General features: G+C 41.9%; 1 protein-coding gene and 2 long non-coding RNA genes across 6 annotated transcripts in view; 2 read left to right on the top strand and 1 right to left on the bottom strand.

The window, feature by feature from the left end:
* LOC112225427 (glycogen synthase kinase-3 beta) overlaps nt 1-6,778 on the top strand; it is a 41,616-nt gene extending 34,838 nt beyond the window's left edge. For 2 of the 4 annotated variants that reach the window (XM_024389391.2, XM_024389392.2), the window contains exons 7-11: nt 595-692; nt 907-1,014; nt 3,126-3,312; nt 3,556-3,660; nt 3,824-6,778. In XM_024389391.2, coding sequence (XP_024245159.1) covers nt 595-692; nt 907-1,014; nt 3,126-3,312; nt 3,556-3,660; nt 3,824-3,888 — 563 coding nt within the window. In that variant the 3' untranslated portion in view covers nt 3,889-6,778. The remainder of the gene's footprint in view (nt 1-594; nt 693-906; nt 1,015-3,125; nt 3,313-3,555; nt 3,661-3,823) is intronic. The other 2 variants (XM_024389394.2, XM_024389395.2) reach the window with 1 other exon arrangement.
* Nucleotides 6,779-6,960: 182 nt separating this feature from the next.
* Nucleotides 6,961-9,505, bottom strand: LOC112224933. Its single transcript, XR_002949509.2, has 2 exons — nt 9,074-9,505; nt 6,961-8,839 (listed from the first exon to the last, which is right to left on the bottom strand). It is a non-coding gene; the product is annotated as an uncharacterized LOC112224933 (long non-coding RNA).
* Nucleotides 9,506-9,626: 121 nt separating this feature from the next.
* LOC121840953 lies at nt 9,627-12,186 on the top strand. The gene is made up of 2 exons (XR_006080010.1): nt 9,627-10,489; nt 10,691-12,186. It is a non-coding gene; the product is annotated as an uncharacterized LOC121840953 (long non-coding RNA).
* Nucleotides 12,187-13,120: the final 934 nt, after the last annotated feature.

Raw genomic sequence — 13,120 nt, 5'->3', positions numbered from 1 at the left:
AAATTAATATAATTACACCTCTAGCATAGGTAGGCTAACTGCTAAACCCCCATTTAAATTAATATAATTACACCTCTAGCATAGGTAGGCTAACTGCTAAACCCCCATTTAAATTAATATAATTACACCTCTAGCATAGGTAGGCTAACTGCTAAACCCCCATTTAAATTAATATAATTACACCTCTAGCATAGGTAGGCTAACTGCTAAACCCCATTTAAATTAATATAATTACACCTCTAGCATAGGTAGGCTAACTGCTAAACCCCCATTTAAATTAATATAATTACACCTCTAGCATAAAACCCCCCATTTAAATTAATATAATTACACCTCTAGCATAGGTAGGCTAACTGCTAAACCCCCATTTAAATTAATATAATTACATTTAAATTAAACCCCCATTTAAATTAATATAATTACACCTCTAGCATAGGTAGGCTAACTGCTAAACCCCCATTTAAATTAATATAATTACACCTCTAGCATAGGTAGGCTAACTGCTAAACCCCCATTTAAATTAATATAATTACACCTCTTGAGCAAGTATGCAAATCACAACATCTTCCTGTTTATGCTCCGCCCCCTCTACAGATGTGTGGTCAGCTGGTTGTGTGCTAGCAGAGCTGTTGCTAGGGCAACCAATCTTCCCTGGCGACAGTGGAGTGGATCAGCTGGTGGAGATCATCAAGGTACTGAAACCTGCCTGTCAGTTCTGGTGTTTGCCACCAAATTCTCTCTCTTTCATCGAATGAAAGTTCTCTCTCTTGCTCTCGCTCTCTCCCTGTTGTTCGCAATTGACCCTCTCTACATGGCTCACGCTCTGTCATCTTCTCTCCCTCCCTTGTCTCTTCCTCCCCCTGTCTCCGCCTCACCCTCTTCTCCTCTGCTGTCTCTGTGCTGTAGGTTCTGGGGACCCCGACACGGGAGCAGATCCGAGAGATGAACCCCAACTACACTGAGTTCAAATTCCCCCAGATTAAGGCACACGCATGGACTAAGGTGAGTCAACAGGTACAGGAACTATTTTACTACTCTACAATCCACCCCCTCCCCTAGCATCATTTCTCTGTGCTCGCCTCCTCAGCCTGCCAGGGCATTCATCTCTGCCATCCCATTAAATCTGTATCCTCCAATTATGAAAATCAATTCACCTAGGAACTTCATGATGGGCCCCACCTAGATCTGTAAGGATTGGATAGGTGTAAGCAATTTGGTAACAACTCCATCTATCCAGTAGGCTAGCTGGGGTTTCTACCTAATTGCTTACAACCATCAGGTTCTTTCTAATCAGCAAGGGCACATGAAGAAGTCATCGGGGCCCGGTTTCCCAAAAGCATCTTAAGGCTAAGTTCATTGTTAGAACCTTCGTAGGAGCATCTTTAAATCTCAGAGCTGTTTACCAAAACCACTGTTATTAACATTGCACTTGAAAATGCTTTTTGCCCTCCCGCATCACTTTGCACACAGAAGATCTCTGCTAAACATAGAATCACATGGTTTATCGTTTCTCTGTGGCCACCGATAACTGCAGAACAAAGTTGATTATGAATACAAAGTTACCAATGTCTTTGCAATTGATACAAACAAGCAACGTAATAAAAGATGCTTCAAATGAATGACTGCATTCAAATATAAACAGTAGGCTATAGGCCTATTTCAATCATATTGAAATAATGTACATTTCATGCTCAATTCATTGCTATTTGTAGGTTACTGTCTGTAATTTATCTTAATATATTTCATGATGTGTAGCCTAAGGTGTGCAATGATGTGCCGATTTGGTGCATTTTTATTGGGTAAGCATTAGAAAAAGCTGTCTTCGATTTGCAGCCGTAGGTTTTAATATCTCTCTATGAGCTGATTTGTCGTCAGTATTGTGAAATATTTAAATTTAAATGATTTAAATGTAAAAACTGATCCGAGCGCAGCGCTCCATTTCTTTCGATCCTACAGTATCGACACATGCTCCAACAACGTACTTAGCGATCGTTCTCTATGCGTGGTGTTTTGGGAAACGCATGTTCCATCTTCATCTGTTGTAGGAAAGATGCATGGTTAAAACACTTGTGAGCCTAAGTTCCATCACTATTGGGAAAACGGGCCCTGGTCAGGTCAGTGATAAATTCAACGAAGGGAGTTAGGAAAGAGGACATTGTACAGTATTTGAACAGGGCCCAGCCCTGCCCACTGCTCCAGCATTGGATAACCCCTTAGCCAATAAGCAGGCAGTGTTGTAGAGCAGGTCCTCATGGTGGCGTTCCAAACTCCATCTTGTGGTTGTTCTGTAGTACTGCAGCCCCCTAGCCACCCAGTCTCAAATCAAATTGTATTAGTCAAATGTGCCGAATACAACAGGTGTAGACCTTACAGTGAAATGCTTACTTACAAGCCCTTAACCAACAATGCAGTTTTAAGAAAATACCCCCAAAAAAGTCAGAGATAAAAATAACAAATAATTTAAGAGCAGCAGTAAAATAACAGTAGCGGGGCTATATACATGGGGTACAGAGTCAATGTGCGGGGGGCACTGATGTCGAGGTAATTGAGGTAATATGTACATGTAGGCAGTGACTATGCATAGATACTAACAGAGAGTAGCAGCAGCGTAGAAGAGAGGGGCAACGGAATTAGTCTGGGTAGCCTGTTGATTAGACGTTCAGGAGTCTTATGGCTTGGGGGTAGAAGCTGTCTCTGTGCTGATCTAGTCTCCTACCCTGCCGCTGTAGGGCTGGGCCCTTTACACTTGAACTGGAAAAATATAAAGGACAATTTACGGACAAACTATTTCAATATAATTTATCCAAGCGTACTAACCCCAATAGTTAAGTTTATACTATATTTATGTATACCACCCTCACCTTTGTGATGACCTCAGTCAGTTAAGATAATATCTGTAAGATAGGAAGTAATAATGACATTCTCCATTTCATATCAATAAGCAGAAACGGATAAATTGAAAACTGAAATCCATAATCAATTTACACCTCTCTCACATCTGCTATCATGACAACATACATCTTTGTGTGCATGATACTATCTTTCAATTGAGTGGTTAACTGATTCCAGTCTTGTCTTTGTGATAGGCTCCTTGACTCTTGTCCTTGCGTGTGATTGGTTGCTAGGTGTTCCGGCCCCGTACCCCACCGGAGGCCATCGCCCTGTGTTCTCGGCTGCTGGAGTACACGCCCACCTCGCGCTTCACCCCCCTGGAGGCGTGTGCACACTCCTTCTTCGACGAGCTGAGGGACCCCAACGTCAAGCTGCCCAACGGGCGAGAAAAACCCTCCCTCTTCAACTTCACCACGCATGGTACTGCACTCTCTGTTTTTTACCTTTCTTTCCTCCCAGTTTCATTGGTACAGAGAGACTTGTTTTAGTGTTTGAGTTGACTGAAAGACACTTACTTCTCCTTTATGTATAATGATGAGGTCTCTGTACTAATGCTACCTGCTGTCATCTGTGTGTGTCACCTGTGCTTGAGGTGTGTTTTGATGTATTAACCTGTGGTGGGTGTAATCTGCTGTGATCTGGTGTATCCTGTCTCTCTTACAGAGCTGTCCAGTAATCCCTCGCTGGCCAACATCCTAATCCCCGCCCACGCCCGCACTCAGGCCGCCGCCTCCACCCCATCCAACGCCAACGCCAACGCCACCACAGGTCAGACCCACACTTCTTCATTCCTCCATCCCTCTCCATCTTCCCTTTATTTTTTATCTCTCAGGAACATTTCTTATTAAAACACCTGTTTTATCATTGATAAACATATGAATGGATGTGTAAATTAGTGAACAATCTTTGTCTCTCCTGTCCTCATCCCTAGATGGTAACAGCACAGATCGCAGCCCTAACACCATTACTGCCTCGGCCTCCGCCTCCACCTCCTGAACCCCCCGCCCCAGCCAGGGGTGATGCCAGTGGAGGGATGATGACATGGCAGGGTTTAAAGCAGATGACAACTACAACAACAACTCCAAGTCACCCATCTAGGTGTTTGATTTCTGCAACCTACTCCACTGTGGACATCTTTATTGTCTGTTAGAAGGAAGGAGTGGTGGGGGACAGGGGAGGCTGATGAAATATAAGAGTATTCATATATAAACGTACCCTATATACACAATACTAGCCTGCTAATGTTTCCAAGAGGACAATCCTACGTATCAAAGTAGTTAGCTGACCCCACACCCTCCTCTTCCCTGTCCACAATGAAGCCCAACCCACACACACACACACACACACACGCACATTCACACGAGGGATCAGTCCCTTCCTCATGCCCTCTCCATAACCCACCCCTTCATGTTCTCATCACTTACCTCTGACCCCCTGCTTGGGATGTCTACCCTGGCTCCTCCTCCTGTAGTGCATGGCCTGAGTAAGGTTAGGAGTGCCTAGAGTGACCTTTCACCTTTTACCGCTGCATTGACATCCATACTTCTGCTAATTAGGCATAAGACACACACACTTAACATTCTTACAAACACACCCCATGCATGAAGGTCCTGATATATGTGGACACAGATGTCAGAGGTTTGCTCTGGGTTATTTTGAAACGGTTAACGAACAGTTCTATTATGTTTTTATTGTTGTTTTCTGTTCTCTGGGCTCGGGTTGGGTGGGATCATTTAGATTGATATGTGTGACATGTCTGGTTCTGTGTGCTTGTGTTATATATATATATACACACAGTTTATATATTATGTTGCATTATGTACAAATATATATATAGATATATGAAACTTCAATGGCTCAGAATCCATAACGGTAAGTTGTTGGCTCACAGAGCAGGGGCAATATTTGCTGCTGCCTATAGACATGAAGAGGCAAGGTGGTGGGATCTCTATTGCTGGAAAAATACTATTTTTTTCAGCAGTCCCTTTACTATTTCCCTGTGTGTCATCATTGGTATGTTAAGGCTGTAGACCGGACTACGTGTTGTTCTATTCCTTAACTTTCTCTCTCCAATGATCATGTCACTGTGTAGTAGTGCTGTCAGTTTCTAGGGGATGCCTCCCCCACACCTGCTCTGTCTTTACATGAAGACATTTTAAAGTCATGTATACTTTTCCTTCAACTCATGTGCCAAACTCCAAATCAACAGCTAGCGTCTACCCTCAAGGCACTTGATTTGGAATTTCAGACATGGTTTCTGGCTAGATTTCGAGAAGTGTTCTTATCTAGGCCTCTGTCACTCCTGGCTCTCTCTTATTGTGACCACTGACTCAGTGTTTGTCTAATATTAATCTGTTGGTCCAACGTTAATTTAACGTTAGTCTAGCGTTCATCTCTTTCTCTGCATCTCTCCACCTGGACCACACAACCACCTCACTGGTACAGGCTCTGAGTCGAGCGTCTTACTTACCCAGACATATTCACACAGGTTCAATATGACAACACAACTACACAATGTGTATATGTACAGTTCATATGCTCCTCACCAAATCCTGACTTATGTATGTTGTATTTTATGTTGTGATCGTGGTATGTGTATATATGCAGACCCATGTACTGTTTATGAGCAAAAACAAAGATATGGGGGAGAAAAGAAATGAAAATAAGAAAAAATCAGGTCAATATGTTGGAGATTGTAGATGATAATGATGCTATATCTAGCCGTATAGTTCAACCTTTACCTGTACAGTACAGTAGATAACAAGTGTATTATTGTAACAATAACTAGTCATGTATAGTGTATCTATAGTTTGGAGTGCCTTTGCTTTCATACACCTTCTCCTTGCCCCCTCACCTCCTACCCCCTTCCACAACATGACCTTGCATCCCTCTTAGGTGCCGTTTAATGACTTGCTGCCCCCCTCTGAGCTCAGTTTCAGTCTAGCGTTGTACCAATGTTAGATCAACTTTAGCATTTTCTCTTTCTCTGTATGTACACATTCTCCTTGGTGTCAACATGTCTTATTCATCCTCTGTTTTCCCTATGTTAAGGTTATGACAAATCTGTAAAAACATACATATATTGTTCGAGATTATTGACCTGATTTGAAGCAGTTTGCTTGAGTTCAATGTTTTTTTATGATTTCACTAGGATGCACAAATATTTTACACACACTCACACACACTGTATCCAGGGTTTAAGTATGGGTATGAGGATTGCCTTTTTAGGTCAACAGTGTCATATACATTAGAGTACAGTATGTATTCAGTCAAAATGTTGCTTCTGGTATCAAAGCCATTAAGCCAATTGATGATATTGATTTTGTGACAAGCCATTCTCAGAGGAAATGCAGTACATTCTCTTTTCCTTACCTCCCTCCCTCCCTCCGTCTGAGAGATATTCAGTATCACCCAAGGGGTTTGTCATGCCTCACACCCGTCCCGCTTGCTGTAATATTTGCTTTCATTGACGCGTTGCTATCTATCCCATCACCAGGTCTGTGACCACTCCCCCAACTCCAGTTCAACCAGAGTGAACCATGTCAAATCACACCAAAACATTTTCAAACAGTTACCAAAAAAAGAACAAGGATAGTGGACTATAAAATATACAGACTATGGCTTCGCACACACTCTCGTGGCAGAAGAATATGCTATCTGGATTTAAAGAAAAAATAAAAGAAAAGCCCTGTATAACAATACTACTAGTACTACTTGAATGCCTCTGTGACTGACATTTTTATTTCATTTTGAAATGTTTGTTTTTATTCTGTGAAGGTATGCTAAATGTTCACCCCTGTAAATACTTTCCCTTGCGTGCCCTGAGGAATAGTTCCCTGGTACTGTCATTTGCATTAAATAAAGAGTAGGATAGCCTGGAAATGAACTAGTCTTTGCCTCTGTCCGTTTGTTCTCTCACTGTGTGTGTGTTTGATCCAGTGGCAATGCCCTGTTGTGATGTCTGGTATAGAAACAAGTATGTTCAGTAGAACAGCAGGCTATAATGACCAACAGCCCAGTACATGACTTCCCATCCACTTGATCCAGCCACACATTCTACACCTCTGAGATAGTCAAACTTGCTCTTTATTTGAGGGTTAGATACAATAGAGCATTTCAGGTTGATATGACAATTTAAATATAAAATTCATTTTTGGTCACATTTGATTTACATATAACAGCTTTCCAACAAAAGAGCGTAAGGCTAAGGCCACACAGACATTCAAACGCAAATGCATTTTTGTCGGTCAAAAGTTCTACTCGTCTCAACTGTTTTCCAGACATCTTGTGTGTTTTTTGACAGATACTCATCTGGGTTGTCCATCATCTACTAACGGATGACTTTCATTGAAAAATTGTCACAATCAGTACATTTCAGACAGAGTAAAATCTGTGTTACTATACCCGAATAGAAGGACAGCCTGAGGAACTGTAGACCAGAGGTTATTGGTAGGCAGTGCTGGTCACAAGGCAGAGGTCCAAGTTGGCAAGTGCTGGCCATTAGTGTGACTGCAGCCCTGTGTCTGCTAGTGTTACACCACACAGAAAGATAAACATTTATGACAGAAAACAACGTTGACCCAACACTCACAAAGCCAAACACATGTCCATGTACTGTTCTTGTCAAGAAAACACAACCCAACCTTCACAGAATACATGTACCTGTACTGTTCTTGTCAAGAAAACACAACCCAACCTTCACAGAATACATGTACCTACATTTGTAACATTCTTCATCACATAAGATTTTCTATCACACTTTGATTCTAATTGTTATTTTCACACACACAGTTCTGCAATGAGGGTCAATTGATATGGAATAGATCAGGGGTAGACAACCCTGTTCCTGGGATGCCGCAGGTACTGCAGGACTTTGTCTACGTACCACACCAGACCAACTGAGCTAATTGATCAGTTCAATGATTGACTAAATTCAACACACCTGGTCTTCCACGTTGGTTAAATGAAAAACATGAAGTGTATGCAGCACTCCGGGACCAGCGTTGCCTACCCCTGGACTAGACTGATGATTTTATCTCACATTTAACGCTGGAATCCATAGTGGTGAAACTGCCACGTCCATTTCGCAATATTACAACAACAAATACGTTACTTCAAACAACAATGTTTTTTCCATGTAATATATATTTTTTACTATGATGCTGGATGCTCATTTCTTCAAAGCAAAAACACTAGTGCCACTGGGGTGGCCAGTGGCGATGTTTCGCCTATCGCGGATCTCATCTTTCTGGAGGCACTTGACCAGATTTAAGGAACGAGATTACAGCAGCCAATTAGTGTTTTTCACACAGTAAACAAAATCACTCCTTAAATTCTGTAGGAACAGGGCACAGATAAATCCCTTTGAATACACATCATGTACTGAACAATGTCCTTTGTGCATTCCTGTATAAAAGGATTTTGGATTAGTGCTTTAAAAACAACAACGAGTCTTTGACAATTGTTTTGAATTGGCAAAATGCATACCAGTAATTGAATTATGGCTAGTATAAAAATTGAAAAAACATAAAAGCGTGCACACAATGAATATGAAACGCATAGCTCTTTTTTTTTTTTTTCTCTTTTTTTCACAAACAGTCATATATTTGAATTAAATAAAAGCTTAATTCTTGCCACATAGGCAGTTTTACAGATCTTTGGATCCTTGGTTAGATGTCTCTGTTGTTCCCTGTTACATTTATTTGGGCATCCATCCTATATCAGTCTGAGGATAGAGCATTTAGCTAGCTGTCAAAGTGATTTAGGCATCCCTGCTGATGCCTGTCTGTGTGCGGCTGACTCAGGGGTCCTTGCTGACCACCTGCAGGATGATTGGGTCAAATGAGTTGTCTGGCTGGATGTCCAGAATCTGCAGGACCTGTTTGGTATACTCCTCATTCACAGTCCTCATATCCGTCAGACACACCAAATGTTAGGGTACAGCAGGCTAGGGGGACAGGAGGTCACTATGAAGACATAGCATCACTACCCACTGGTCACAGACGTCAATTCAATGCCTATACCATGTTGGTTCAAAATCATTTGATTGAAATTAAGTGGAAAAAACGTTGATTCAACTAGTGTGTGCCCAGTGGGTAGGTGCGTTATCCAACAGAATACTTTACGACACATGGCTCTGTCTCAAGTCTCAAAGAAATCCAATATTTCAAATAAGACTCACTGTTTCTCAGGCGTGGGCCTCTTAGAGTAGATGTGGACCTTCAGCACGATAGCCAGCTTCTCCTGCAGTCAATCAATCACATTGTGACAGATCACACCCAGACAATCTGCCAATCAGGACACAGCATTTTCAACCACATAAGCATTTAGGGAGCAAACTACTACTGTCTCAGAAAGTCCTTTACAATTTAAACTAATTTCACTGTCTTTCTTCACTAGTTTGGATGTACTTAAATATATTGAAAGCAGGAAGAACGAAGCAAAGTCAGAGCATAGTAATGAGTGTGTGTGTGGCCTAATGTTTCCTGGAGAGGAGGAACATGAGAACACTCCTGCCGCTGTTGGTTCCTCAGGGTGTAGTGGAACCGCATTAGAAGATCCAGCAGGTGGCGCTGAAACCCAGCTACAACAGAGAAAGGGGGACAAGGGGAGGGAGGAAGAGAGCAAGGGAGGGAGGGAGGGAGAGAAGGGGGAGGAGAGGAAGAGAGAGATTTGGGAAGGGGTGGGAGTGAGGAGGGTGAGAGAGGGTGGGGGTGGAGAAAAGGGGGGAGAAAGAAAGCGAAAAAGGGTTCCGAGGGAAGCGGTACAGAGAATTGAGAGGATGGGGTGTGTAAGGTGATGGAGAAAATTGAAATAATAGACAAGAAAGAGAAAGTGTGGGAATGGGGTAAAAAAAGAGAGACATGCAAGAGACAGGGTATTAATGACCTACAGTCATGTGATGTGATAAAGAAGCTACGTCAATCTAATAACCCTCACTATGGGCTAGATTCAATGTGCGCTATAGCGTGATTGACATTTAAAGTCAATTGCTTCTACGTTCGCGTAGACTGCAATCACATGAAAGGCTGCATGTTGGTTTAATCTGAAATGACTTTTACATTTCAACCACGTTACAATACAGATCTTCCAGGCTTTGGATTGAACCGAGGAAAAACAAAAAGGAACACATCCATGAAATCCTGAGTCAAGCACTTGGCTACACGGTACACCAGAAACATCCGTGAATAACAGGGACAACACGCTGAAACGACACTTGGCTACACGGTACACCAGAAACATCCGTGAATAACAGGGACAACACGCTGAAACGACACTTGGCTACATGGTACACCAGAAACATCCGTGAATAACAGGGACAACACGCTGAAACGACACTTGGCTCTACATCCACCCTGATTACATCTACCTTGACTCTACTTGTTTGTTTATCTGAGAAATCCTCATCACATTATCCTGATACTCTGACAGTTAAAAGGGGTCAGTGATTGGCCAATTATTTATTTTCAAGTGGAAACCACTTTTTCAGATTGGAAAACATCAGACAGCCTACAGCTGTCTCTTAGCTGACCTCTTAGATCAGGGTAGTCAAATTAATTTTGCCCCGGGGGCCGCATTCAGTCTTCAGCGAGGTCAGGTGGGCTGCACAGATTTTTAAAATATATTTCCTCGCTGTCAAAATGTGCAAAAATGTTTAAATGTCAGTGCTCCCTGACTGTCTAGCTTTCATTTAGGTGATTATTAGCACGCTGGACACAGTCAAGAAACTGCATGAATGTAGGTCTATTATCATTTCTACACAATTTCGTAACTCATCCATGCCTTCATCTTCTCTCAGATCGACTATGGCAATGCACTGTTTGATGGCCTCCCAGCCACATCACTATATAGGCTCCAACTTATCCAGAACAGTGCTGCCAGGTTCCTGGCCAGGACCAAGAAGTCAGACCACATCACCCCAATCCTGGCCCAACTCCACTGGCTACAAGATCGGCTACAAAATCCTCCTGCTTGTATTTAAAGCCTTGAATGGATTTAGCGCCACCTACATCAGCGACCTCATCTCAATCAGCAAGCAACCTAGCACTCTCTGCTCAAGCCACTCTTTACTGCTTCAAGACCCCAAAATAAGCCTTCTGAATATGGAGGACCGAGCCTTGTGCTCCTTGCCAATCACCTATTGAATGCTCTCCCTGACCATCTGAGAGCTCACTCTGAACTTTTAAAACGGGCCTTAAAACCCACTTCTACAGAATGTATTTTTTATAGTGCTAGTCCCAATATAAAATGTATTTAGCACCTAGCCCAGTATTGCTATTTTATCTGCCTTGATTCTAAATGTGTTTTTTTTTTTGGCAACGGTAACCAGGAGGCTGTTATCCTCATCAGAGCCATCTATAACCTCATGATGAGCAGCCCAATTCTGATCGTTTGCCACTAATTGGTCTTTTGACCGATCAGATCAAATCTTATGCCAATAATTGGGCAAAATATCAGAATTGGGCTGTCTGTGTAAACGCAGTCATGGAGACGTAAACAAACAGATTGCCTGTTGGAAGGGGAGGGGAAGCTTTACACCACTCTAGCCAACTCTTGGCATTACGCATGGTGACCTTAGGCTTGTGCGCGGCTGCTCGGCTGTGGAAACCCATTTCATGAAGCTCCCGACTAACCGTTCTTGTGCTGACATTTTGTGTGGCCTACCACTTTGCAGTAAATATACTGTTGTGGAAATTCTTACACAGGGACACTCGAAGTCAATCTTAAATGAATCATTGTTTATTGTCAGCGTGCTGGAGAGGTTCCAACCAACTCAATGCACCATAGTACACATGTCAATCAGGAGCTCTGCCTGGGCAGTCCCAGCAGTTGTCATATATATGGCTATACACAGACAAGTTATATTTGCATGAGTTAGCATAATTCATTAATCATTATCATTTTGTTTCATTCATGTGACAGACCAATACTGGTTCTTAACATGTGACAGACCAATACCTCACGGGGCTTCTTTTCCCTAAGCTGAGACCTTGAAACGGACATATCTTTTGTTCTCTCTCAAAACAAGGTCTGGGCGTACTGCCAAATTGTAGCTAGTGATAGTGAGGATTTGCACAGTTAGCCACTTGCATGAACACAGAAATTGGTTTATAGAACAGCACATGAATAGAACACAGAAATGAGTTATAAGAAAAGCACAAACTTTAAAATTCCATTACAGTACTATATGTGGAAGAGGTGACTTTCACAACCACAGCTTATAAACATGATTATATTTAGTTATGTTAACCATGCTTTTTCAGAAAATACATGTGTGTGTGTATAACAGAGAAAGATGTGTGTGTGCGTGTTTTTTAACAAGGTAAATTGACACCAATGGATCCCCTGATGGACATGCTCCTAACCTATTTACTACTAATGACTCATTCTGACCTGATGGAGGTGCTATAACGGAGCCTGTAGCACTGTTACTAATGAGAATGGAATAGATTTGATACACTACTGCTAACAAATCCTATACAATCTATTCCAAATCAGACCAACAACTAACTGATCAATTTGACATAACATTTTTATTTATTTAGATAAATATTTGTCAAATATTCAATTTAAGATAAACATCACAGTGTGATCAGATCAAAACAGGTCAAAGATTTATATCAGACATGTACAAAAGGAGTCTTTTGTTTTACCTCCCCCCCCCCATCACCAGGAATACAGCTAAAAATGAGTTTCCTTCAGGAAATCTGTTCCAAAGTACGTCCATGAATAAAAAATAGACCCACAGTGCCAACAGAAAGAATGATTTTAATAAAAATGTCAAATGCTGAAATAAAAAATGATATATTATGCAAATTAGTCATACATAATTACAGTAATTTAAGCACAATCATTTAAGGAAGGGGGGTCATATTATTAACAAATCATGCTTTATGCAAAGCAGAGTTTGTAACAGTTCATGAAATTAGAATACAACTTTTGTATACTTTATGCAAATGTATTACTTAATCCACACACAACACAAAGCAACCCCACCAAAACAATCAGACACAGCACCCCCACCAACATACACAGCACCCCCTACCAACACACACACTCACACACAGCACCCCCACCAACATACATACTCACACAAAGCACCTCCACCAACATACACAGCACCCCCACCAACACAATCACACACAGCACCCCCCACCAACACAATCACACAGAGCACCCCCACCAACACACACAGCACCCCCACCAACACAATCACACACAGCACCCC

This window comes from Oncorhynchus tshawytscha, linkage group LG26, assembly GCF_018296145.1.
Source record: "Oncorhynchus tshawytscha isolate Ot180627B linkage group LG26, Otsh_v2.0, whole genome shotgun sequence".
NCBI classification, from domain to species: Eukaryota; Metazoa; Chordata; class Actinopteri; order Salmoniformes; family Salmonidae; genus Oncorhynchus; species Oncorhynchus tshawytscha.
The sequence above is the reverse complement of the archived record's forward strand: the minus strand, read 5'-3'. Positions and strand labels throughout refer to the sequence as shown.